This window comes from Diadema antillarum, unplaced genomic scaffold (genome assembly GCF_040938485.1).
Source record: "Diadema antillarum isolate AM-2024a unplaced genomic scaffold, OU_Dant_1.0 scf00000127, whole genome shotgun sequence".
Taxonomy (NCBI): domain Eukaryota; kingdom Metazoa; phylum Echinodermata; class Echinoidea; order Diadematoida; family Diadematidae; genus Diadema; species Diadema antillarum.
This window is the reverse complement of record NW_027271016.1, coordinates 506,182-534,040: the sequence shown is the minus strand read 5'-3', so window position 1 is coordinate 534,040 and position 27,859 is coordinate 506,182. Positions and strand designations below refer to the sequence as shown.

The window sequence follows — 27,859 nt, the reverse complement described above, 5'->3', positions numbered from 1 at the left end:
CCTAGATTACGTTCGAGTTAGGAAGTTTTGATATCAAATTACTCATCGCAAAAGCAGCGCGCATGTCGATGTCTTTAATTTGCCATATACTTTTTTTTGGTTCTTACCATGTGATAGATTTATTCGCATTTTTTTTTTGTAAACCTATATGTACAGTAGTTGTTATTTTCTTTTTCATTGCCATCGTTAGAGATCAAGCTATCCATGGCGGTGTGATATTTCATATTATTACCTAGGCCTATATGAGGTAGTTTTTCAGGGCAATTGTATAGTTGGTATTTTGATCGGTCGTCGAGGTCAGCGGGTGATATTAGTGGGTATTACCCTACATCCGGGTCTCCCATTCACTTTACGTGTAAACATTCAATCACAAAGAGGAGACATTCACAAATCGGCGGGACACACGCACCGCAGAAGAACGCCAATAAATCAACTCATCAAGGTCAACCACTTCCAGCAGCGCCACGCGTCAAACAATGACTAGTCCATTTGTACTCAACTGCACACTGACCATCAGTTATTACAACTCTCCAAATTGAAACACAAGCAAAGACAAAGTGTAAATATGTTCAGATGTTTGAAGTTCGCCTGTTACAACTACGATTATGTATCTTGGAAGTTGGAGTTGAATGATATACATTGATGAACAATTTTGCAATATTATTCGACATGTAGGTGATGATCTACAGGTAGTCAAATGTAGCTTGATCTATATCATAGTGTGTAGCCGTATTCACATATTTTCCTAATTTACCCAGGGGATAGGTAATAATTATGATATTGACAGGCCTTGAGGGAGATACCAGACAAATATTGCCTACACTGAAAGAATATTGCCCTCGTCTTCGACTCGGGCAATATTCTCTCAGTTTGGGCAATACTTTCAGGTATCTTCCTCAAGGCCAGTCAATATCATGTTCGCTCATCGAAAAATATGATACAATCAAGATCTGCGGATGCAGGCGCTACCTATACTACATGTACTAGTATATACTAGTACGCTAAACTTCAGTTTCAATTTGTTTCAAGTTTTTAGCTTCATCAATGTGGAGATATAGGTCCTACTTACTGAAGTATCCAGGCTTATGAATTATAATGCTTCATATCCCTCTCATCGAAATGTACAGAAACATACAGAACATGAGCATCTTATTATGTAAAGGACAAAACAATCAATTACATTTTTTGCCTTCTTCCCATAACGAATACAGTGACACCACGAATCTAAAGACGAAGTCTGCAGGACTGTAGATAAGATAAATGCAATGAGAACCACTCAGCATGTCCATGACTACTGTTCAGAGCGTGAAGTGTGATTTGATGACGCTCAGTCCTAAGATATTTAGGCCTCACGCTCCCAATTCAACTCGCGCATTGCCTACCGGGAAGGCAGTACAAAGATGAGGTAATGTTATTTTTTACCAAAAAAATCATTAAAAATCAGTCAAGTGGAAAATTGCCACTTTTGGTAGTGTTTGACATTGCTTGAGGACAGGAGCTTCTGCAGGTTATGAAGAAGTTGAATGAATCAGGGTTTCTGTATTTTTAATGAATTTTTATTGATGTATGAGGTAATTTGCTATTTTTATCATTTTTGAGAGTGCCTGGATGACTAGTCTCGTATGGAGGCTCTTAACTTTTTTTAGAGCTGACAAACATCCCAAATATGTAGTTTGCTTGAAAGCAGAGAAAATTTCCCTTCATCTGCTTCAATTTAAAAATATTCTATGATTCGATCAATTTTTTATGATTTATGGAATATGCTGCATTAACACAGGTTTCTATGGGAGCCTGGAAAAGGAGCGTGAGGCCTATATATAGGGATTGGACAAGTTTCACCCACTTCACCAACACGTATGATTGTTCAGTTTGTGACACTAGCTGGCGCCTTTTCTACTTGAGTGTCGTGGCTTTGAAGTGTCCCATTCACCGCTCAATCAGCTGTTCACCAGAGTGGGGCTCGGCAATCGCGGGAAGTTCGTAGCTGAGCGCGCGCCTTGCCGAGCTCGCGATCTTTCTCAAGTCTGCGTACACCCGTGTACATCACAGGCTAGGCGGCCGTAACTGGCTCGCGAGCGAAGCAGCAAGGCGCCAGCGCTGTGGCTAGCCGCTCGCTAGGCATAGGCAGCAGAGCTGCAGAGGGAGACCAGTAAACATAAGCTCAGCGACTTATCTGTAACAGTGTGAGTATTAATCAGTATGGTGAAACCCTTCATCATGTACTTTGCCCAGAAAATGCTGTAGAGCCGTAGGTTTAGTCTAGTTCTGGTTAGTGAATAGTTTAGATCTAGTTGTGTCAATCCATGGCTGATTTAGGTAGGTAGAGAAACCTGCTGAGTGCTGCGCTAAGCTGTGAGCTGAGCCAAGCTACAGTTTTGTAGTGCTTCAAGGCCCAAGGCAAGGCCGCTCTGCTCTGCTCTGCAACCACTGTCGTGACTGTGTATTGTATTCACTCAATGTCTTCACGTGTGCATGCAGAATTTCTTTTAAACCTATGCTTTTCACAGTGTGACAGGAAATGATTTAGAGTTCCATTGCTTAATCCACCGCATGCCGCTCATCCATCAACACACAAAACTTTAAATTCTTGTCAAAGATCTCTGAAAGTTGTTGATTCTGTCATGTTCAGTATGCTGTGTGACCCATCGGCCATCTGTGAAATTTTTAAGGCCTGGTCACACTGCCCAAAAGTCACGTAAACGCATGAATCATGTAAGAAATTAGAGCCTTACGCGATACATGCGCGATTTGCGCATTTCATGAGTTTGTCTGATGTGGAACCTTCGTAGTTGTCCGCCGATGTGCGCCGGATTGGCGCTGTACGCGATTCCATGGGGTTTGGTCACCACTAGCCACTGCCCAAAAGTGCATAAACGCATGAATCACCTAAGAAATTTGGTTTTGCGTGCTTGTCCATCGAAAATTCAACCATTTTCACTGATTTATGTGATGAAAATCACCAATGAATTGCGCAAGAACTACGCCCGCGCCTACCAGGCTATGGAGAGATCACACAAAACACGGGTTTGATGTGCACCCCTCGGCAGCAGGAATTGGCCTGATGGGATATGATAAAATGGCCGTTTTAATAGCACCAATCATATACGATAGTTGTTATTAGGGAGCTTTAGATTTTAGACGCGCAAACGTTAAAAGGGAAAAAAACGTGAGCATGCGCAGAAGCGTGCATCAACTGACCCGCGCTTGTGCGCACGCTCAGAACATGTTTTTTTCCCTTTGAACGTCCGCGCGTCTAAAATCTAAAGCTCCCTACTAATACCGGTACATCAGTATTTCATAGTATTATTACATGCCCTTATTTACGTGTTCTGTTAGAGATACATACGGCAATAATTTTTTTCCAGTGATTTCCAGTGATACGTAGGTGTTAAAAGCGCGAAACATGCGTCATTATCTGCTAATCGTCAGTGGAAGGTCGTCGGTGAACGCGATGGCGGCAACATTTTCGCGAACGATCACTGATATTCCATGCATATTTCGCGCATTGTTCTCGGAAGAACTACGCAAACTACGCAAAAATTGCATAAGGCAGCGCATGCAGTACTGCGTAAACTTTTACGCGGAGCCAAGTTTTGAGATGCTCAAAACTTGGAATCGCATAAAGCGCTGATCTGGCGCACATTGGCTGACAACTACGAAGCTTCCACGTCAGACAAACTCATGAAATGCAAAAATCGCGCATGTATTGCGTAAGGCTCAAAAATGTTTACGTGGTTCATGCGTTTATGCGACTTTTGGGTAGCGTGACTGGGCCTTGACCAAGTTTTGAGCAGCTAAAAAATCGGCTCCGCGTGAAAGTTTAAGCAGTATTGCGCTGTTTAACATAAATTTTTCGTAGTTTGCAATTCTTAAGCTGACAATGATTGAAATATCAGTGATCATTCGCGGAAATGTTGCCGCTATCGCATTCATGCGCAAATAATGCACGATTCATACCAGTTCATTAGTGACAGAGACTCCAACCCCAAGCACCTTCTGATCTGGAGATTCTCCCGCCTGAAACCCCTAGAAACAGGAGACTGACTCCAACTTGATGTGTGGAAGCGCATATCGCGAGCGCAAAGTTTTCTTGCAGCCGGGAGCGAGGACCCGTTTGGGCCCTGGAAGCTCTAATAATTAGGGTTCATGATGCTCTCTCGTGCTATGTGAGGCTTATTTTTCGACATAACGAGACAAAAAGTAAGAAATCATTTCAAGCAGGAGACACAGAGCCAGGACGGGAGAAATTAATATCTCAAACGGGAGAACGGGAGATTTTGCAAAAATGAGCTTTCGGCGGGAGATCTCCCGTCGAAACCGGGAGAGTTGGAGTCTCTGTAGTGATAATGGGCAGATTATGCTTGGTTCACCATGGACACTTAGTCCTCACTTACAACTACGTATTACGCCCTATTTGGGGCCTTTGCGTGCCTATGCGCTGAAAGTGCGGGGTTTGTTAGTGATTTTTGAGTGATCTTTTTTAGTTCTTGCGCAATCCATCAGTGATTTTCATTGCGTAAATCAGCGAAAATTCCCGACGGACAAGCACGCACAACCAAATTTCTTGCGTGGTTCATGCGTTTACACGACTTTTGTGCAGTGTGACCGAGCCCTTAGTTTGTTTGTTTGTTCATTTTCCATCTGAGAAGATGGCTGGATAGCCCATATTCAGCTACGTTAAGCTGGTCTTCCATGGGGTCCAGTTGGATTTGAGGTGGGACCACTTCACCGGGTTAAACACCCTGCTCTTTACGATGAATGAATGAAGCGGGATCTTTTACGTGCATGAGTTGTCACTCTCTCATACACGGGACCTCCATTTTATGTCCTATCCGAGGGACAGAGTGTTTTGCCTCTTGCTAGAGGGGACGGTATGCTTACACACAACATTGCTCAGTCCAGACTCGGGTTCGAACCTGGGCCGCGTGATCATGAGGCAGACGCGCTACCAACTGAGCCAACTCACCGCCGTAGTGTTGTGCTGTGCTCTGTTTTCTTTCCATAGAAATTTTTTATTAGCTGTTTGTGTAATCCATATATTTCCCTTTCTTCCACTTCATCCCTTCTCAGGAATATGTATCCCTGTACCCTACCAGGGTGTGTTTGTTCGGACTTCACAGCGGGCAAAACGCAGCTAAAGAACTGTGATACGTGCAAGCATGGCTGGACCGCCCATGGTAATTTTAACCCCTAACGTTAGTGTGCCAAGGGGCTAATCGTCAAGTATGGTAATAGGGTTATTTTTTACTTTCCAGACTAAACAGCACTTAACTCCAGTAAGCATGGTAAGAGTAAGAGACATTCTTTACAGGCAAAAAAAGTTTTGACAGGGAGGATTAATGAAGAGTATGTTAATACAATTTGCCAAAATGAGTAGGAATTAAGGTATAGACATTGACCAGTGGTCTAAATGCTGATTGTCAAATATAGATGAATGTGGCATTCTGCTACAGATTAGTAAACATGGAGGTGACATATCAAGGGTTCATGAGCATTTTAATTTGCAAATTTTGCGAGAGCCAAGATTCACAAAATTTAAGTGCATGCAAAAGTTCTTGCTGAAACTATATGCATTGAATGCCTGTGATAATTCACGAAAAATTTCATGCCGCAAGAAAGGCCATCACTCAGTACCAATTTGTGAATTTTATGAAAGATCTTGCTTTACAGTAGATGGTGAATATCTGTCTGATTAGCTGATATGTATAGTTAGAAAAAAAAATGATCTTAGAAACATTTCTGTCAATATGTAGGGACCTAGATACAAAATTCCATTGGGAGCTAATCCTGTCTGAACCACATTAAAGAAGAAAATACATTTGAATGACATTGTTTATTAAGTTTTTCAGACAACAGTATAGCCGTAGGACATTCAGTTTCCCCATTTGATGGGTGCATATGACAGGACTGAGGACAAAGAATGCCAACTACATTCTCTTGAGAAATATTCAGCAATTTGTCAATGCAACTACTGCTCAGGAGAACAAAAAATTGTAAACAGCAATAATGACAATGTACTGTGGGTATTAAATAATAGTATCCATTCTCTGTCCATCTTGATGTCTTTAACACAGATTCGATTACAGAGGCACAGGCCAAAAAAGTAAGTTCTTATTTTCAGTATCTCGCCTAATAATTGTAATCATGATATACATTTGTGATGTAGTTTGTGCTTTTGTTGGTAAGTGAACAATTTAAAGGACACAGAACGAAAGAAAGATTCCTTGAGCCTTTCAGTGCATTTTTGTGGGCAGTTACATACCATACAAGGTGCAAAGATAATTAAATGTCCCTTAAAGTATGTAATAGGTCAGCAAGCACAGGAATGATAGCGATGATATGCACTTGTGTGAAAGTAGTTGGCAGTGTCATTTGAATGTGTATTGGTATACAAGTTGGGGGTTTGAAATGTACATTGTGCTGTGCCATATGAGCCACACCACATGAAAGCAAAAATGGCTGTGTGAATTTAGACTAGCTATGTCTATCAGTAAAAAGTGACTTGTGTCCTTGTCCACATTAACTGCAAGAGTGCATTGCCTTTGAATACACTTCACTATATAGTATGATCAATTTTCATGACATTTTCAAAGATTCGAATAAGAGGTGTGAAGAATGGGACACCGTGTCAGAGTGGTAACTGTGCCTGTGGCAACTACCAGCGCCCGCCCGGTGTAGCAAAGACTTCATGGCTGGCTGCCTGCGAGAACTGCAAGCACTCAGAAACAGAGCACCGCTACCCGACAAAACTCGACAAGCTGAAGAAGCACAACCACGAGAGGGCAGCAGACAATCCCTGTGTGGGTTGTGAAATGCATTGTCCTGGTTTTCAGTATCCACCAGATAGGTACGTAATAGCAGCTACCAATATTTCAGGAATGTTTACGTTATTTCAGACAAAAAACAAACAAACGAAAAAGGCTTCTGACGCTTCTATTTTTCCTGTAAAGTGTTATTTTTTCCCTCTAGTCTTGAAAAAGGAGATACATGTACCCTTACCATTTACATGAAGGAAATATGTTGTACCATATATGATAAACTTTCATAGTTAGTGACAAGAGTTTAATTTGTTCCTATAGTTCTGCAGTTACTGTGAAACACAGCAATTCTCAGTATCGCCAATACCTAAGTGCCGTGCGCAGAGCAGCATTTTAGATGCATCATGGGACAGCTCAGAGGACAAACTTGCCGTGGTTTTGGCTGCACATGCACTCAGATCACGCTCTGTCTTTATCCAGGGGTATTTTTTGTTGAAGATTTCTTCACTTTCCATCATGTGACCAGCACATTGAAGTCTTGCAGTAGTGAACAATCACTCTAGTGACCACAAATCAGTAAAACTTAGAAACTTTCAACTCTTTTAAGCTGAATTATAGCCAAGAAAATAGGGGTAACAACGGAAAAGCAGGCAAATAACTCCATTGAATCGTATGGGAACTAGCAATACCGAGAATTGCAAAGATCTTTTGGCAATGGTTTTAGGATTTTTTTTGTCATTTGTGAAATATTGTAGCACTCAGGGAGATGGACAGGTGTCCAAGAAGTGCAGTTTCTGCAACCACGTGATGGACACCCACCGTCCAACCATGCCTCTGGATGACTTCATTTCAGAGGAGCTGGATGCATGCAGCAACCTTCGATGTCACTGCCCATCACTGGCTGGCGGTAGACAAGTATGTTACCATCAAAATATATCTTGTTCCTGTATGTTACCATCAGAGAGATTTTTCTCCTCCCACCTCTAGAGGGCGGACTCTACAATGGTGTCAGTGATTTCATGGGGGCTGCTATTGACCCACCTAGTAATGGCGGACTTTGCATACTGAAGTAACGAAGTAACATTTTTACAGCGCGTATTAAGTGAACTTTTGAACTCGTGATTTGGCTGCTCCCCGGTTGCTTGTTTGCTAGCGTGTTAGCATGAGGGGTGAGCCTACAACCTTGTTGTCTTCCAGTGCTCCCGTGCACTCACAAAACAACAATACAGGGTGTATGAAGAGTCCGCACTCTAGCAGTCACTGGGGAAAATTTCTTTGGTTACCATTGAAGTGTATCTTCTTCCTGAAATGCAGTTGTAATTTGGGGAGTGGTTGAATTCATGATGTGGAACCAAAATTGATTAGAATGAGAAGGAAAGTATATAACTTTTGCAAGAAAAGTTTGGGATTTCCCATATTATGTGCAATGCATACAACACATTTTCAATTTAAGATTCAATATTTACCTCCGCCAAGGGAGAAGGTTATGTTTTTGTTATCGTTGGTTTATTAGTTTGTCTATGTGCAAATTAACTCAAAAAGCAGTTAACAGCTTTGGATGAAACTTGCAGGAAAGGTTAAGAATGATATAAGTAACAGATGATCAAAATTTTGGAAGTGATCCGAGAATATTTTGGGAAGTTATGAAGGATTTTTGATATTTTGGCAGGTAGGGTCAATGAACTTGGGAGCTCAGGCTGCGGGTATTTGAGGTCTGCATGCGCGCACTAAAGTGCTTGCTCTAGTTTCTGCCAAGGTGAGGCGCACCGCGCAGCTGGAAGTTTATGACGTAACAAAAGGTTTTTATATTGGGAAATCGGGCGACTTTCAGCACACAATGCTATAATTACATATGGGTGCAAATCACTGATCTCTATGGAAAAAACGAGATCAGTGGTGGAAATTAGCTGCATGCTTGGCGGAGGTCTCATCTGCACTCTCAGCACAGTGCTTCTCTAGTTTGATGAGTTGATGATTTTGCAAACATTACTTGTGTAATACTGTGAGATATACCAAGTATAATACAGTATTAACTGAAAAGTCTGATATCATCATATCCCCATGCAGCAGGTACGATCATCCTGTCGGAGCAACGATGTGGATGATGACGCATACCTGAATGGGTGGCTGGAACCGACGAATATCGACAGGGATGAAGAAGTGTCAGTCCTTGGTGCTGCTATTTGCCAGTGCAAGGGCTTCGTCTTCGATGACAAGGCGCGAATCTGCAATCAGTACTTTGGCTTTCCGTGAGTCGGATTTGTATCTGCAAATCAGATGCAGCATAGTTATTGCAGTGTTTGGCATTGCTTAGCTATCAAACAGAGCAATGCTTATAAGGCTTACAAGATAATTTATGATATGCAACCCTCATCAGTGCAAATAAGTGTAGACTTCCATAGTGTCATGCAGGCATGTAATTTGGCTACCATGTACAGTTGAACCTCTCTTATCCTGCCTCCCTTTATCCAGATCTCTCTATTATACGGACGCAATCTCGCCGTGATTTTTTTTTCTTTTTTTAAAATAATTACTTTTTTTAAAATAATTACGGGAGGAAAGGGGGATTCCCAACTCCTTGAGAACTCCTACACAAACACACATAAATTACATATTACTTCCAACATGACTAACATACATTACATCAAATTTCCTTCCAAATTGCGTACCTTCAGACATTTTAACATCCCCAAACATCCCCAAATCATCGCAAGAACATGGACAGATTATGTGCTCGAGTCCTCTCATATCGCATTGCCACATATAGGTCCATACACAGCCGTCAATATGACTAGATAGACATGCATTGTTTGGAGTCATTGGCTGAGCAACGAATGATATTGAACACTCAAAATTTTGAAGCGTAGTTTCATCGACTCGTACTGTTTATTTTCAAGATCTACTTGATACATTTCTTAATAATTATTTAGGTAAATCATCCCAAGAATTTATGAAAAAAATGATTTCATTCTTGCAAACACGAACCTCTATTTTGGGGTCTGTTACTGAGTGTAACAATGAAAAGGTTGCAGTATACACATTACTACATGTGGTACTACAATGGTCTACATCAGTACATGTGTATGTATATGTACATGTAAAAGCATTGAGTCTCCCGTATCCGGCCAAATCTCTTATCCGGATGAGCCCCGGTCCCGACTTGTCCGGATACGAGAGGTTCAACTGTACTTGATTGGAGTAAGTTTCATGATGTTCAAATTCACAGTTTGTGCTGTTGTCTTTCATCTCACTTCTCGATTGGAATTCATATTTGATTGGATATTGTCAAAGATTGTGCTTCCTAAAATCGTCTTGTTTTTTTTTTTTTCTTGATAATACTCCTTGATGCAGTCTGTTATGCTTGTTTTGTTATTTTAAAAAAATGCCAATCAAGGCTGAGCTCACTATATTTTGACTTTTGCAAACCCCATTTGGGTGCCCTTATAGTATATAACAAAAGAGTATGCCAGCCCAGTGCACACTCTGTTCATCTTTCATGTCCAATTGATATATTGTATTGTTTAATGGCACTTGCAGTTGACCATGGAAAGGGAAAACGTGTACTGCTTGAATGCTTTTACAGAAGCAGCTTACCAAACTGTCCGTTCTGTGTTGACGGGCAAAATGAATATTGTTTGGGGGCATTGAAGGTTCTCAGAGAATTGAGGGAGGAATGGGTTTATAGTACTGCTGTGCTTCATGACGTGTGTGATATGTTCTTCACAAATTTGATTCCATTTTGCAATACTGCTGTCATCAACAAATTTAGATACAGTTGAACCTCTATTATCCGGCCTCCCTTTATCCGGATCTCTCTATTATCCGGACGCAATCTTGCCGTGATTTTTTTTTAATAATTACGGGAAGAAAGGGGGATTCCCAACTCCTTGAGAACTCCTACCCAAACACACATGAATTACATATTACTTCCAATATGATTAACATACATTGCATCAAATTTCCTTCCAAATTGCTTACCTTCAGACATTTCAACATCCCGAAACATCCCCAATGTAACAATGAAAAGGTTGCAGTATACACATTACTACATGTGGTACTACAATGGGCTATATCAGTACATGTGTATGTATATGTACGTGTATAAAGCATTGAGTCTCCTGTATCCGGCCAAATCCCTTATCCGGATGAGCCCCGGTCCCGACTTGTCCGGATACGAGAGGTTCAACTGTAAATGCCTTTGAAATCTAGGATGCAAATGGATTAGCTCCAACATCATTTGCCAGGACATCAAGACTGATGGTTAAGGCTCCAAAAGCTGTATGAATTTGTGTGTTTTCAGAAGTCCAGAAAACACTCACATTGTTCTTACATGAAGTTTTTCCTATGAGTATATTGTATCAATTGTTTGTGTCACTTATTCAATATTTCCCAATGCATTCTTTATTTATGTGTTCCTTCATTTAATTGTTGATTCAGCTCATTTAGTCATTCTTTTCTTTCAGTTTTCTTTTTATGCCTCCGCCACGAAGTGGTGCGGGAGGCATTATTTTTTCAGGTTGTCCATCCGTCCGTCCTTCTGTCCATCCTTCCGTCCGTCCGTAATGAATTTTGTGGACAGCGTAACTAAAAACCCTTTTGAGGTATCCTAATGAAACTTGGCATGTATATGTATTAGGGGGTGAAGTTGTGCCTATCAACTTTTGGGTGCACATGCTCAAGGTCAAAGGTCAAAAGGTCATGGTCAAATGGTCATGGTCATGGTCACATAAAATTTCACTATTTCCACCATATCTATGCAATGCCTGAAGATATTTTCTTGAAACTTAGTGTATACATGTACTACCCAATTAAAATTCTCTGGTGAAAGTTTGGGGTCGTGAGGTCAAAGGTCGAAGGTCAAAAGGTCAAGTAAAATATTAAAACTTCGCTTTTTTCTACATACCTGGGAAATTGTTCAAAGTATCTTCTTGGAACATAGTGTATATACATGTACTGACTGGCAGTGATTATCTAGACAATTTAGGCTTCATGTGGTCAAAGGTCAGGGGTCAAAGGTCAAGGGCAACACTTCAAAATGTTACTATTTCCCTCATGTTTATGCAATGCCAGCAGGATTATTTTTTTTTTACACTTGATGTATGCATGTATAACCTAATAGAGATTCTCTGGAAAGATATTTTTTTTTTTTCCTCAAAGGTCAAAAGGTCAAAGATCAAGTGAAATTGCTGAACTAACTTTTTCCTCCATATCTCAGAAGTGGCTCAAGTTATCTTGAAACTTACTACATATTTATGCATGTTCTGCCTGACAGTGATTATCTTATGAATCTTAGGGTCAAAGGCCAGATGAAAATGGTAACAATTTACTATTCAATACAGAAATTGCACTTTTTCTCCATACCTTGAAAATTACTCAATGTATAAATGTATGAATGGGTCAAAGTCAAGTTAAAGCCCTTCAATCCCCAAATACATGCTCTCCTATTCATCCAATTAAACCAAGGTCAAGGAAGGTGAACATTCAACACATTTTTGACAAACTTGTCATTTTAACATTTTGCCAATTTTGTGAAAATGTAATCACACATTGTCCACATGTACTATCTAGACCTATTAGGAGAATCATGCATTATGGCGGAGGCATACCAGTCGCCATAGCGACATTTCTAGTTGTTTTTTGTTTTTTGTTGACAGGCAGCATATTGTAGCAGAGCACATCCCCAACCTAGCATGCCAGCTTTGTGCCCACGCCATGAGAAATCACAGGCAGCACACGGCACATGAACTCAAACAAGTAGGTGCACAGTTTGACAAATTCAGTTGTATGTTGTTGTTGGGGGGGGGGGGGGTGCGCTGGTACCCTTCAGAACATCTAAAAACAAACAAACAAACAAAACAAAACAAAAACCGCTTCAGTCTGCTCGTGACCTCAACTCAACGCCGGACGCTATTAAATAATTGTTCTTTTTTATTTTTCTTGTTATTTTTTTTAATATTTTGCACCAGGAGGAAAAAACAAAAACAATACAAAACAAAACAAAACAAAAACAAAAAACAAAAACTATCGCACCCCGGCTCTGGCAGCACTGATGCTATACATACAGTGTTTACTAGTATATCTATCGACCGTACTGTATACGTAAGGTGTACAGTGTATTTCATTCATTGTGCAACGGATTATCAATTCACAAAATGCAAAAGCTCCGTCGCATGGGAGGGAGATACCCCGCCCACACCCTCCTCCCCCGTTATAGGTCTCCAATCAGTGGCGTAAGTGGGGGGGGGGGGGCACGTGCCCCCCCCCCCCCCATCCGCTGGTACAGTATTCATCGCATAATCGGGACAGGTTGGGAGTAGCAAACACGGCCCCTTTAAGCGAGGTGCCCGATTTCGCGATGAGTACTCACCATACACTAACGGCATACGACATGTACATGTAGTGCACACACACACACACACACACACACACACACACATGCATACTGACGTACTGTACATGTACATGAATACACAACACGCTACCCCTCGGCGCGACCCTCCAGTTCTCCCTGCATTCTCGCAATGATGTAGAGTAATCGCAACCGGGTTCGATTCTTCTTCTGTCAAACACGCGTGTTCACGTAATCAATGTCAGCTCATAGTCTAGATTCATAAAACGTTACGTATTCGCACATACATTGAACCCTTCTCATCTTTCACGCTCTCCCTCCCACTCTCTCCCCCATTTCACTGAATACGTAACTGTTTATAGCCCTCATTTCAATCACGTAACTTTTGCCCAGTCACAACTGAGGAAGATTGTGATGTACACATAGATCACAGTGTACAGCTGTGTTGAAAGTTGAAACCAAAGACAGTAGATAACAAGATACGAAGGCGCGCGATAACAATGGACTTTGCCCTCAGAGTGTATGACTGAGATTAAACAACGCACACAGCCTGGGCTGTATGAGCGAGGCATGTTTTTTATTGGATGTGAATCGAGTAGGAATTGCAAGCGAGTGCGAGCACATGGCTTTGCTTATGTAGGGGAGAAGAATGTTCGCGAAGGCATGTGCTTTGCAATGGCATGGATACTTATACATGGCGCTTTCATGGCTATACATGTACGTGTACTGGATGGACGGAGGTCAAAACACACCAATCCGAAGCTTGCTTTGTAAGTTTGTTGTAAACGACAACTGATACGGAATCTTTGAAATATTGTTGTGGTATTTTGGTAGATTTTTTGTGTAAAATATTAACAAAATCAAAGATCGCTTGAAGAAAATCTGTCCCGTTTATCAGAGGTCCCCGCCCGATTATCCAGTGAAAATAACGTGCGTTGGAAATGTTTCTGGGAAGCGTATATCATTTAAGCGAGGATCCCGATTATCAGATGCCCGATTATGCGATGAATACTGTACAAAGAAAAAAATATCAAAATGGTAATTCAAGGATTAGTTAACTGCTTTTGAAATTGACATGAAAGGGTGAGCAAGAAATTATTTTTTTTTCTCTAAGATTTCTTTTAACTATAATTAAAGAGGCATCAATGTAGTGTGAAACATTGTTCAAAAAGCCCGGAGCCGACAAAAGATTGTGATTCAGCGTGATTCCTGGTTGGCATTCTGAATGATAAGGAGGATGGAGCAGTGTACTCAGAACATCCGAACAGCAAAGAGTCGCTGCAATGTTGCGCAACGTGATGTAGAATGTACACCTTTGTACCTTACACTTCGTTATATCAAAGCTAGATCACTGAGTGTTGCTTTACATACTATAGTCTGTATTAAAATGCCTTGCATTGCCAATAATAAGACTTGACCTGGGCTATTTCCCAACTTTTCCATGTATAAAACACACACACACAAACACAAACAATTAGGGGATGCTCTACAGTGCAGATTTTGGACATCCTTCCTCCGCTTGGTCACTTCGACGCCCCCTCTCTGGTCATACATGTGTACCTCCCCCAACTATGAACATCAACCGACATCCTTGACTCCCAGTGGCGCACCGCCCCCCCCTTAATTTCCAAAGCGAAAAAACAAAGCTACAAACGGCAGTTTTTGGACTGTAAAATGTCAAAATTTTCACGCTCGCTCGCTCCGCTCGCTCGTATTTGATCTCTATGCCATTCTGATGTTGCTGCCAGTATTAAATTGCCGGCAGTTGCACCCGCTGCGCCCCCCCCTCCTTAATTTCCAAAGCGAAAAGGAAGAGCTACAAACGGCACTTTTTAGACTGTAAAATGTCCCAAAAAAATAATTTTTTTGACTGTGTCAAAATTTTCAAGCTCACTCGTTCCACTCGCTCGCATTTTATCATTGTGCCATTCTCCTGACGTTGCTGCCAGTAATTGCCAGCAGTTGCGCCCAGTGCACCATCCTCCCCTTAATCTCCAAAGTGAAAAGATAGAGCTAAAAACGGCAGTTTTTGGACCGTAAAATGTCAAAATTTTTAAGCTCACTCGCATTTAATCGTTATGCCATTATCCTCATGTTGCTGCCAGTAATTGCCAGCAGTTGTGCCCGGTGCGCCCCCCTTCATTTCCAAAGCGAAAAAATATAGCTACAAACCGCAGTTTGGGATTGTAAAATATCAAAATTTTCAAGTTCGCTCGCTCCGCTCGCTCGCATTTATTGTTATGCAATTCTCCTTTTTTTTTTCTTTTCACAAAAGACCCTCCGTGGGAGGGGTATCCCTCTCCTACACCCTCTTCTGCTCGGTTGCTTCGCTCCCTCGCCGAGGATCTCACACCACACCGTCACATAAAATGTACCCCCCTAATAGTCCTTCATAGCATATTTATTTTTACTATGCTCTATAAGCGCGACTTTTATACTCTTGTTTTTACAAAAAGTTCCTACCGTGTGAGGGGGTATCCCCCTCCTACACCCTCCGCACTGAAGGAGCGGAATAGATCATCGCCGAGGATCTCACACCGTCACATAATGTACCCTCGTATAGTCCTTCTTAGCGAAAGATTTGTGTTTGTATACAATCACATGTATTATGTACAATGTGTAAATGTACATGATGACACAGGAGCCAATAAATCAAATTAAAAAAAATCTTAAAATTTACATTTACTGTCAAAACGCGCCCCCCTTGATAAAAAGCTGGTGACACCCCTGTGTAACATAGATCTCATACAAATCAAAGGTTATCAATCTTTAAAACATAGCATTCTCAAACCACACTGTATATTTTATCTGAGTTTGTTTCTTATCAAAAATACTTGACAAAATGCATTCCAATTCTTTGTGATTGTCATTTTCTTTTTCAATTTTGTTTTATTTTTATTTTTTTTTAACCAGCTGGATGCCAGAAAGGTGAATAATCTGACGTTTTTGAGTGTGGTCAGCCTTCCTGCATGCAGTAGGGCTGGTTTCCATGACAATGTGTGTCTCTCCCATCAAATCAACACAACTCTGGATTCTCACAGGGTATGTCATATTTCTATCTCATCAGATATTCAAATTGTCCAAATTGGATGATTCTCCCGTGTAATTTTGTGCTATCATGCTCCCTTCTAGCCTATGCAGAATCTTCTTGACCCCCCCCCCCTCATGTAAAATATATTGCATAAGTTTGCATCGTGATGGTACTGATAGAGATTTAGAATTCGTTTTCTTTCTTTGTTTTGCCAGAGCATAATTATACCTTCAATTGCACAATGAAATTCTTGTATGTGAGATATGTTAACCAGAAGCATGAAAATATTTTTGTACTGGATTGAATGAATCAAGATAAACCAACTTGCATGCTACAAGTGTGTGTAGTACATGTATATTGTGCATGATGGGTAACACTTTACAAGTTAAATGTTCTATCTATAAAATCATGGTGTCTTGTGTCTTTATCTCAATGTCCAATGAAATGTATTTAAAGGAGATTTTTGCAGATACGGTCAAACCTGCCTTAGTGGCCACCTCTCTATAGCGGCCACTGAAAAATCCCCCCGAGAGAAAAGCCATGTTAAAGACCCTGTGTATAGCGGCCACCTGTCTAACGCGGCCAGCGGCCACAAATTTTGTTTCCTGTGGTAGATTTTAACCTGTCTATAGTGGCCAAAAACCCGATGGACTTAGCCATAGCCAAGCCGATAATTCAGCGTGTTTTTCTGCTTTTTAGCCGTGCCAGTCATTCCTGGGCAACGTTCAGTGATCGCCACCGCTGCATTCATCACTTATTCAGTCACAATAATGCACTAGTGTTAAGCTTTCTTCATGACTGTGCACATGCTGTATACTGTGCAACAATTTCATAAACACCAGCATTGTTCTATGCATGATACACACGTGTGCATACGTACACACATACATGTACATGTAAAAGTATTTATAGACGTATACAACGATGATACATGTACTGTATACGTAGGCAATGCACACAAAGTTGGATTACCTGTCTATAGCGGCCACCTGTCTATAACGGCCACTTTTTCCGTATCCCTTGGGTGGCCGCTATAGACAGGTTTGACTGTATAAACATTAATATACCACCATGAAGAAATCTGATGCTCTAGCTCTTATTTTCAGGAGATCCAAGAAAGAGTGTGGTATGCAGATGTGGAAATTGTTATTGATGCCATGTACAGACATTTAAGTAGAGATATGTTACATGCAGAGTGAGCCTGAAGCGACTAGATTATTTTTCACATTTCAGATTTTGCTGGCTGTTACAAAACAAATTAAATCAGAGGACTCTTCAAATACAAAGCGCTTAGTCTGCATGAGCAGTGTGACCTTCACCAACCACCATCACCGCGAGCGCGTTCTGTCTGCCTCCAGTGGTGTCACGGATGCAGATGAGAGCCACAGCGAGGAGGAGGAGGAGAAGGAGAACGAGGAGGAAAGAGCGACGCCAGTGACCAAGACGAGGGGCAAGAGGAGACGGAAGATGAGTAAGATAATGGAAGGTGTGAAGAAGAAGATCAAGCGAAGGAAACTAGTCAGCCGGAGCAGTACTCTCCCATCAGAGAGGTGAGGTCTTCAATACACTTTAACCCATTGAGGACTAGTCCCGAGTAAATTTGAGCAGGTGCCTATGGGAAAATGTGTTATAGCCGAATCAGCTTGTCCTCAACTGGTTAAGCTATATTAAGTCCTGGGGGATTTCACTGCAGAAATCATCATCCTGTTCTTCATTCAAATTGGCACTCGGATTCTTACTTGGTTTCCTATATCAGAGATAGGTTTAGATGGGAATGGCCAATTTGATTTTATCGATCTGCACAGAACCAGAAAGAAATTGCCAATTTGAGACAGAAACATTAACTTTTAAAGTAATTTCCAAAATGTTTTGCCAATTTAAAGTTCAATTATATACTAGTAGATTTAAGAATTTAAGAGACTTCATACTCTGCAACTAAAGTAAACGTGGTATAAGACTATAAGATACCATGACCATAGTAAGGCTCAGATGAAAGAGAACATTCATTCTACCTTATGAAAGAAGCAAGGAACACACTAATTATTATAAAAGAAACATCATCAAACCTCAGAAATGTAGATTCTGGGACATACATGTATGTGTATGTCTATTCAGTGAATGCAGAAAGACACATCAACAACCATTGAAAGTTTGAAGATATACCGAACAAGCCATTAGTTACAAATGTTATAAATTGATCAAGTTTTGGTTGATTTTATGTGCTGCTGTTCGTATGGCAGGAACTGTACATCATTACATGATGTCACAGTAGAAGATTTTTAAAAAGACAAGCTGAGATAGTCGCAAGATTTCTTTATATTGTACCCGACTCATCTGTTGCGTGCAAGCACATGTACATTGTATTAAAAGAGATGAATCATGATTCTCTCTACCATTTGAATACTGCAGTGAGATGGATGCCATTGACCCAGGGATGCAGTTGTCTCGCTCGGTCGCCCAACTCGTCGCCCAGATGAGACCTGTGACAGAAGATGCAATTGATGTCACTGCAGTTGCCATGTCGCAGCATCAGGCAGAGGGTAAGGATACAATATTACAAGTATCTAAAGAAGAGAAGTGGCAGTCATATCAGAATTTATCCCTTATCTATTCATTTTGAATTTATTGAGATGTGTAGGGATGTAAACTTTGTTGCAGTAAATGTATATTTGTAAACACAAATCTGCATTGCTCTCTTCAAGTGAGAAAACAGCTGGCGTACAGTTTTTGTGGACTAAGAATGTAGTCAAGCAACACAGTGAAAAAAAAAGTTTAAGTTGTATTAAAGTTGACTAGATCAGGATTATTTGTTGATTTGGAAAATAAAGTGAAGGGTCCATAAAAGCCTTTTGGATAAAAATTACTAGATTCATTTTCTCTGTCTGTGTGTTGAAATGATTTGTGTGATTTCATGTTGTGAAGTAGAAGTAGTAAATGAATACTCCTTTAATACTGATCTGTTTTTACCAACAGCAAACTACTGTGCAGTTACCACTGACGACAGAAGGATCATAGTACACAGATTATGTGCCGACAGCTTCAGTGTCTTCACAGAATCTAGGTTCCCTGATGGGGTGAGCCTATGCACAAGGTATGACTATATGCTACTCTGTTTAGCCGTTATCTGTATTCGACTCAATGGCTGAAAAGTTCAGACCATCTATAGATATATAAAGAGTCTGTACATTGGGTAGTCTAAAGAGTCCAAGTCAGGTAATGAAAAATCTTAAAGTACAAACTGTCACATAAATTAAATAATAATTATAAATTATAATTGAAAGATTCCTTTCAATTATAAGGGACATCAAACATCTTAGCTTTGAACAAATAACAAGTCTCCTCTTTTGAGTAAGTCACCATATTTTGCAGTTTTGGGGGTTGACATCTGACATTATCAGGGTACTCCAGTATAAAGGGTCATATTCTCATGATAAAGATAAACTAGAGAATTCTTGTCTGTACCTACTTTTCCATGTGTGTCTGCACTTTATTGGCAGTGTGTCGTGGCTGCATTTTGGGAAAGCTGTGGTTTCTGGACACACATGTGGTACAGCCCTCTTGTGGAAACTTGCTGACACCCCTTCAGCCACAATGGAGTCCTCCGTTCTCTCACAGTCCTCATCCCGGTCAAGGGTCACCTCCATTTGCATTTCAGGGGATGACCGGTAATGATCTGATGGTCTATGTTGTTGTATACTTTGTATATACAGGACAACAGTGGCTGTTGTTGGAATTTTGTAAAAATTTATATTACTAGATGAATATGTGCCAAGGTTAATGTTACAAAGCAAGGCTCTTCCATATAAAAAAAAGCCATAAAAAGCACATATATTATTGTTTGCCACATGATTTAAATATTCTGAATTGCTTTCGTAGGTATTTTCCTCCTCAAACAGTTGTTTATTTTTTAATGAATACACTGAAATTAGACCACCAAATTTGAAAAATGTTGGCAAGATGACTACATGTTCATAAATCAACTGATGTGATGCCCCTTTTTCTTCACTCAGTTTGATAATGTAAACATTCCGCAAAAATTAAACTTTACACTAAAAAATTATGTGCAAGCAACTTCAAAGCTAATCACAACAGCACCATAACAATGACAAGTCAATGTGTGAATAATCATTCACATCCAAACATAAAACCACTTATTGTGTTTGCCCTCATTAGTTGTTCAACTCTTTTTTATTCCTGTTAGATTTTTTTTTAAGTTTTTGTTTTGTTTTGTTTTGTTTTTACTTTTTGATGGAAGGAGGAAAGATTACAATTAATTGCATAAGGGGGTGATCAAACTAACTAGAATCTCAAATTTGAATTTCTACCGCTCCAGGTTTATCGCTGTAGGCTACCGTAGCAGTGAAGTCGTGATCTTTGACGCTAAGAAGGCACCTTCGAGGCGGTCCTTCGACCAGGCGTCCTCTATGTTTTCACCCGACTCCCACGTCTTATCCCGGTGTTCCATCCTCTACGGAGCTGTGCTGTGCATGGCCTGGCATCCCACAAAGTTGTAGGTTCTCCCCGAGAGCACATCATGGTGCTCAGATGTAATAATGTGTCATGCCAGTGCTTTAACTTGTTAAGCAGTTCAGTTAATTTGTCACTGGTCAGAGAAACCCACTCATAGAGCAAATGCAGCAGTCTAGTTATAACGGCCGTTGCCGTATCACAGTGGGGCATAAGTATATTACCTTATCCTTTAGATGGCCTGGAAAAAGAAAAGAAGGAAGTTGATGAGCTGATTGAAGAGTAAAGTACATTATTTTTATCAAAAGGTTGAATCATCTTTGTCATATTTAGCTAGCTGAACTTAACATTTTGTAATTTGAGTAGTTAGGTTTCTGATTATGTTGGCACAGAATGGCTGCTAATTACTTGTTGAATGAAACAGGTAAACTGTTCCATGGTCATTTTCAATTTTCAGTAGATCTAGAAAAGTTCTAGGCTGTAAATCCTCAAACTAGACAAGCCTGGGTAAATTGAAGAAGAGAATTCTAAATTTAAATCCAATCCATGGAGTCCTTCATAATAGTAAAAAAAAAAAATGATATTATGTACGATATCAAAATGGTATTGTTATTAGCACTACTTCTACTACCTTTAAGCTGTAGCATACTCTTACGTCACAATAATGATTGCAAATTTAATGAAGTCAAGTTTTCAGTTCATCAGCCATTGTTTCTTGAAGAGCCTGACTAAGTTATTTGCTACCTCCATCCTTGACCCTTCATGTAGCCTGCTGGTGGTAGGGGGTGAAGATGACCAGATCACCGTGTTCTTCATGAAGAAGCCAACTGCACAGGCTCCAGGGAGGACACTCAAGCATTACTGTGAGTAGACAACAACAATCATGTGGCTGTTGTATGTGAGGAGGGGTGCATGCAGGTTTTCAGTAGACAGAGATATTCCCTCAAGAGGTAAAGCAAAGTTAAGTCCATCATTATGGCCATGATCATTTTTCTTTTAATTTGATATGGAATCAGGTTTGATCATCAATCATATACTCCTGAGAACATCATGTTCAGTTTCTGAGTCGATTCTTGGAGTAGAGAAATCAGCAACACAAAATGAAACAGTTGGAAAGTAGTTGTCCAGTATGTTGTGGTTTCTGCAGACTTGCTTGTTGAAATCTGAGAGGAATTGATGCACTCTCGCCCGCCTATGTAGCCACATTATCAAATAAAAAATAGGAGAGAACATTTCAGAGATGCTTCTTTCTTCCTGATAGAATAATGATACCATTAGTCAAAGATATAAAAGACCTGGGGGGGGGGGGGTGGGGCGTTTCATCAACGAGTTCGTCGGAGGTTTTCACCGACAAATTTGCTATCAGCCAATCAGACGCAAGGATTTCAGAAGCTTTTAACAGTTGTCAGTGTAAATCACTGACAAAAAGTTTCATGAAACACCCCCTGCTGTTCTCATTTGTCCTGTATTGACATCTTAAATGGAAAAGACCTTGTCTTCTTCCCCATTCAGTTTTGCTATCTTAAATGTAAAGACCATCATTTCTTTCCCTCTTCAGTCTTGCTGTCTTATATGTAAAAAAAAACCACACACACATACAAACAAACAAAACCCTCCTCTTCTTCTGTAACCAATATTGAATTCTTGCATTTCTAAGACCTCCTTTTCTTCCCTGTTCAGCATTGTTGATATCTTACATTTAGAAGAAGACATCCACTTTCTCCCTTTTTCAGCACTAATATCTCTAATGTTAAAGACATCATTTCCCCCCCCCCCCCCCCCGCCCAGAATTGCAATATTTTAAATTTGAAAGATGTCCGTGTCTTCCCTTTTTAGCATTGATTGGCATCTTTTTTTCCCCCATTTCATTATTGATCTCTTAAAATGTAAAAGATACGCTTCTCTTCTTTGTCCAGTATTGATATCTGAAGTTGAAAAGATCATGTATTCTTTCCTCCGTGGTATTGATATCTAAGATTTTTTTTTTTGTATTCAGCAGTGGCATATTTAACTTAAAAGACCATATTTTCATTCCCGTTCAGTAATGATATCTTCTGTGCTCATTTCCAAGGAGTAACATTTCCCTCCAAGTACACATAAAATTTCATATGATGAACTTAAGTCTGATATTAAGGTCATAATTGTATAAAGACGGAAGATATCACATATTATTACCTATACGAGGGAGTTTTGCGAGGCAATTCCGGTTGTTATTTTGCAGGGTTAAAGGTCAGGAGTTGTTATTTTGCAGGGTTAAAGGTCAGCGGTCAATATGCTTTTCGCCACGTCGCTGCGTAAAAGTAACAGTATGTGCAAACAGTGCAATCTTCCGGTTTGGAGAGGTGGGAAGAGAAAGAGTGGAATCTCTCTCCCCACCTCCCTGCTTTAAACGTAAACATTCCGATCGACCACGAAAAGAAAACATTCCAGGACGTCCAGGGTGTCAGTTACACGCACCGCAGAAGAACGTTGATAAATCAACTCATACAAGGTCGACCACTTACAGCAGCACTAGGCAATGACTAGTCCATTTGTGATCAGTAATTGCACAGTGACCATCAGTTTTACAACTCTCAAACTTTAAGCAGAGAAGTAAAAATAAAGTGTAAGAACGTTCAGAAGTTTGAAGTTTGCCTGTTACAACTACATGTATCTTTGAAGTTGGAATTGAATGATATACATTGATGAACAATTTTGCAATGATTCAACATGTTGATGGTCTACAGGTAGTCAAATGTGGCTTGATCTGTATCATATATTATAGTGTATAGCCGTATTCACATATTTTCTTAATTTACCTAGGGGGATAGGTAATAATTATGATATTGACTGGCCTTTCTTTCGGGAGGTACCAGATAAATATTGCCCGCACTGAAAACATATTGTGTGGCTAGGAGAACAATAGTGCACAATAGATGGCCTTTATTCCGTCAGGCTTGTGTGGCTAAAATTTTTGCTTGTGTGTCTATTTTAACAAAAGGGAGAACAAAGGGGTAGACACACAAGTATATCACCGTGGTCTGTCCGTCCGTCCTTCCGTCCGTAATGAATTTTGTGGACAGCGTAACTAAAAAACCTTTGGAGGTATCCTAATGAAACTTGGCATGTATGTGTATAAGGGGGTGATGTTGTGCCTATCAACTTTTGGGTGCACATGCTCAAGGTCAAAGGTCAAAAGGTCAAGGTAAAATATGTAAAATTTCACTATTTCCACCATATCTATGCAATGCCGTAAGATATTTTCTTGAAACTTAGTGTAGACATGTATTACCCAATTAAGATTCTCTGGTGAAAGTTTGGGGTCATGAGGTCAAAGGTCAAAGGTCAAAGGTCAAGTAAAAATATTAAAACTTCACTTTTTTCTCCGTATCTTGGAAATTGTTCAAGGTATCTTCATGGAACATAGTATATATATGCATGTACTGACTGGTAGTGATTAATTAGAGAATTTAGGGTTCATGGGTCAAAGGTCAGGGGTCAAAGGTCAAGGGCAACACTTCAAATTTTTACTATTTCCCTCATATTTATGCAATGCCAGCAGGATTATTATTTTTTTTTTACACTTGGTGTATGCATGTACATGTATAACCTAATAGAGATTCTCTGGAAACTTTCTTTTTTCTTCTTTTTTTTTTGTTTGCCTCAAAGGTCAAAAGGTCAAAGATCAAGGGAAAGTGCTGAACTAACTTTTTCCTCCATATCTCAGAAGTGGCTCAAGTTATCTTGAAACTTACTACATATTTATGCATGTTGTGCCTGACAGTGATTATCCTATGAATTTTAGGGTCAAAGGCCGGATGAAAATGGTAACAATGAACTTTTCAATACAGAAATTGCACTTTTTCTCCATACCTTGAAAATTACTCAATGCATAAACTTATGAATGGGTCAAAGTAAATCCCCAAATACATGCTCTCCTTTTCATCCAGTTAAACCTAGGTCAAGGAAGGTGAACATTCAACACATTTGTGACAAACTTGTCATTTTAATATTTTGCCAATTTTGTGAAAATGTAATCACACATTGTCTACATGTACTATAGACCTATTAGGAGAATCATGCATTATGGAGGAGGCATACCAGTCGCCTTAGCGACATTTCTAGGTTTTTTTTTTTAACTGTGCCATGTGGGACTCTTGAAAAGATGATGAGGTTAAAGGGACTGTACAGTACTGATTGAGGTGGGGATTCATGTTTTGAATATTCTTAAGTGAGATAATGAGAAACCTAGTCTTATGAAATATGAAAGAGCATGTAATTTTAAGAAGGATTCAACATTTATTTGATGAAAAATGGTTTTCAAATGACTGAAATATCCAAAGAAGTGATAATAATAAAAGGCGACAGGCCACAACTTTATTAGGATCTCTTCGTTTCACCTTGTTTTTGGATATCTCAGCCATTACAAAACTGATTTTCATCAAATAAACTTTTGATACCCCTTAGAATTGCATGCTCTTTGACATCTCATAGAGTGGTTTCTGAATATCTCGCTAAACGATAAAAGCTAAATTCTCACCTCGACTAGAACTGTACACACCCTTTAAAGCTGAATTGCGTCGTTAGTGATTTAATAGTGAAGTATTCATCCGTCTAGAGCTGCAGTGAGAATATAGAATTTGCTATTTTTTCATTCCAGTTTCAAGATCTCCAAGGAGACCAGCAAAGATGCGTGGCTTCCACCAATGTGCTATTCTAAAAGGTGAGATTGGTTCACTGCCCCTGGAGTGAGTCATGTTGTAGATGTAAAGAGGTGGAATCAAAATTTGACTGCTTATTTTTCATCAAAACTCCAGAAACCTTTCAAGTACTTGTACTTACATATTGTGCTAATATTAATAGCCATCCAAGTTTAAGCAAAGGGATTTTCCTAATGAAAGACAAACTTTCTGTCACATTTGCACCATTGTTGTTTTGTGGATTGAATGAGTAGTGTTATAACATCTTGTGAAGTTTAATGATTGTGAGCTTTTGTGACAGTTCTGTGATGAAGCTGCCTCATTTGTTCAGTGGCTTTGAAGTGAAGAAAAAAAAAAGGTTGGATAATTGTAAGGTGTCCACAAAATACCCCGTGGACTCAATGAAGGGAAAGGTGTTTTGAAATTGTATCATCTCTCTCATTGGGTTTGAGTGTGTGTGCACCTTTTTTCCCCACAAAGTTTGATGAGCATAACTTTTGTAGCAGTTTCATGTCAGATGAATCTGTATCTTTTTATGCCTCCGCCACGAAGTGATGCCGGAGGCATTATGTTTTCGGGTTGTCTGTCCGTACGTCCGTCCGCATTCGTTTACGCGATAACTTGAGTAATATTGACTGGAATTTTACCAAACTTGGTCCAAGTATAAAGTATGATGGGGCAATTACTTGATTAGATTTTGGGTGAAATCGGCCAAAGGTCAAAGGTCGAGGTCAAATCATGAAATTGTATCTGTTTACGCGATAACTCAAGACTGGATCAAGCAAATTTCACCAAACTTTGTCCAAGGATGATATATGGTGGGACAATTACTTGATTAATTTTTGAGTGAAATCGGACAGAGGTCAAAGGTCAAAGATCAAGGTCAAATCCTAAAATTTATCTTTTTACGTGATAACTCAAAACTGGATGAAGCAGCTTTCACCAAACTTGGCCAAGGATGATGTATGATAGGGCAGTTAGTTGAGTAGATTTTAGTGACACTGGGAAGAGGTCAAAGGTCAAAAGGTCAAGGTCAAATGCTAAAAATGTTGCTATTTCCCCATATCCATGCAATGCCCAGAGGTATTTTCTTGAAACTTAGTGTAGACATATACTACTGCATAGAGATTCTCAAGAGAGAGTTTCATGTCATAAGGTCAAAGGTCAAAAGGTCAAAGATTAGGTGAAAATGTTACAATTTCACTTTTCTCACAAATGGTTCATTTTATCTTCATGGGACTTGGTACATACAAATGTACTGACTGGCAGGGATTATCTAGGGAATTTAGGGGTCATGGGTCAATAGTCAGGGGTCAAAGGTCAAGGTCAACTCGTCAAAATTTTACTATTTCCCTCATATACTAGTACATGCAATGCTTGCATTATTATTTTTAAAACTTAATATACAATGTATTACCTAATGGAGATTCTCTTGGAAATTTCCTGCCAGAAGGTCAAAGGTTAAGGGTCAAGGCCAGGTTTAAATGCAAAGAAAAAAAATCTGTTTTGTACTGTAATTACACTCTTTCTTTATACCTTGAAAATTACTCAATGCATAAACTTATAAAAGGGTTAGTCAGAAGTCAAGTAAAAATCCTCAATTCCCCAAATACGTGTACCTGCACTCTTTAATAGACAATTATAGCAAACGTAGTTCAAGGAAGGTGAACATTCAAGATATTTCTGACAAACCTGTCATTTCAATATTTTGCCATTTATGTGAAACTGTTATCTCACATTGTGAAGACATTATACTATACACCTGTTGGGAGAATCATGCATTATGGCGGAGGCATCAGTCGCCATAGCGACATTTCTAGTTTAATCATTTATTTTCACAGTTACATAGTATGATTAATTATCACTGTTACAAAGTAATATTAATTAATCCATCTTCTGGTGCACAGGTCACAAGTCTTTTGTCGGCGCTGTGACCTTTGACCCTTCTGGCAACTTTCTCCTCTCTGCCGGCTGGGATGGGCAGCTCCTCGTCTGGAACACGGCCGACATCGACGACGCCATCGAGAGCAGGGACCCCGCTGCCAGTGAGATCGTCTGCTCCTCGGGATTCGTGATGGGGAGGTCGTTGAGAGGTCAGAGTTCGGGCAGTGGAATGCAGCGGCCGTTCGTTCCCCAGAGCCTCACCGTGTTGGACGCGTACGCTGTGCTCATGCTGAGGACAAGTGTGAACAGAGTGAGCCTGGCTATGTACGAACTGCCCAGGAAATGTTTGGACTTGACAACAAAGGTCGACTGAGACAGATTACAGCTCATGAGGCCCGTGTGAAGTGCTTGTAGCCACCAGCGAAATCATTGCAGAGTGTTATGCTTTTTTTTTTGTATGAAAGAAAGCATCATTCATCAAGAGAAATGGTAGTGTCAAGTGAATAAGTTGAATTAGAAATAAAGATATAATTCATGCTAGTGTTATGATTCAGAGGTAGGTAGTGGATATATTAATTTTTGTTAGCTGTGTTTGAGTCAGAAATGACATTTACAGATCCTCTTTGGGTTAATTCAATTGTAGACTCTGGAATGACAGCATACTATTTTTGTAAAGATAAATATACACAAG

At 40.0% G+C, this 27,859-nt stretch overlaps 1 protein-coding gene across 1 annotated transcript; it reads left to right on the top strand.

Annotated features, from left to right (window-relative positions):
- Nucleotides 1–2,949: 2,949 nt before the first annotated feature.
- On the top strand, nucleotides 2,950–27,541 carry LOC139720361 (uncharacterized). The gene is made up of 16 exons (XM_071631728.1): nucleotides 2,950–3,024; nucleotides 5,006–5,177; nucleotides 6,075–6,103; nucleotides 6,594–6,832; nucleotides 7,514–7,673; nucleotides 8,829–9,007; nucleotides 12,413–12,512; nucleotides 16,021–16,149; nucleotides 17,372–17,688; nucleotides 18,548–18,678; nucleotides 19,112–19,229; nucleotides 19,636–19,803; nucleotides 20,472–20,648; nucleotides 21,374–21,468; nucleotides 25,245–25,307; nucleotides 27,192–27,541. Exons 1-16 carry the CDS (start codon nucleotides 2,950–2,952, stop codon nucleotides 27,539–27,541), a joined length of 2,502 nt encoding a protein of 833 aa, XP_071487829.1.
- The last annotated feature ends 318 nt before the right edge of the window (nucleotides 27,542–27,859 follow it).

What these genes read in the sequence shown, in the direction of transcription:
- LOC139720361 (XM_071631728.1), top strand. Translation starts at nt 2,950, where the DNA reads ATGAAAATCACCAATGAATTGCGCAAGAACTACGCCCGCGCCTACCAG. An exon ending in GCATGGCTGGACCGCCCATG is followed by an intron (nt 5,178 to 6,074) that starts GTAATTTTAACC and finishes TCTTTAACACAG; the next exon opens with ATTCGATTACAGAGGCACAG. An exon ending in CGGCACATGAACTCAAACAA is followed by an intron (nt 12,513 to 16,020) that starts GTAGGTGCACAG and finishes TTTTTTAACCAG; the next exon opens with CTGGATGCCAGAAAGGTGAA.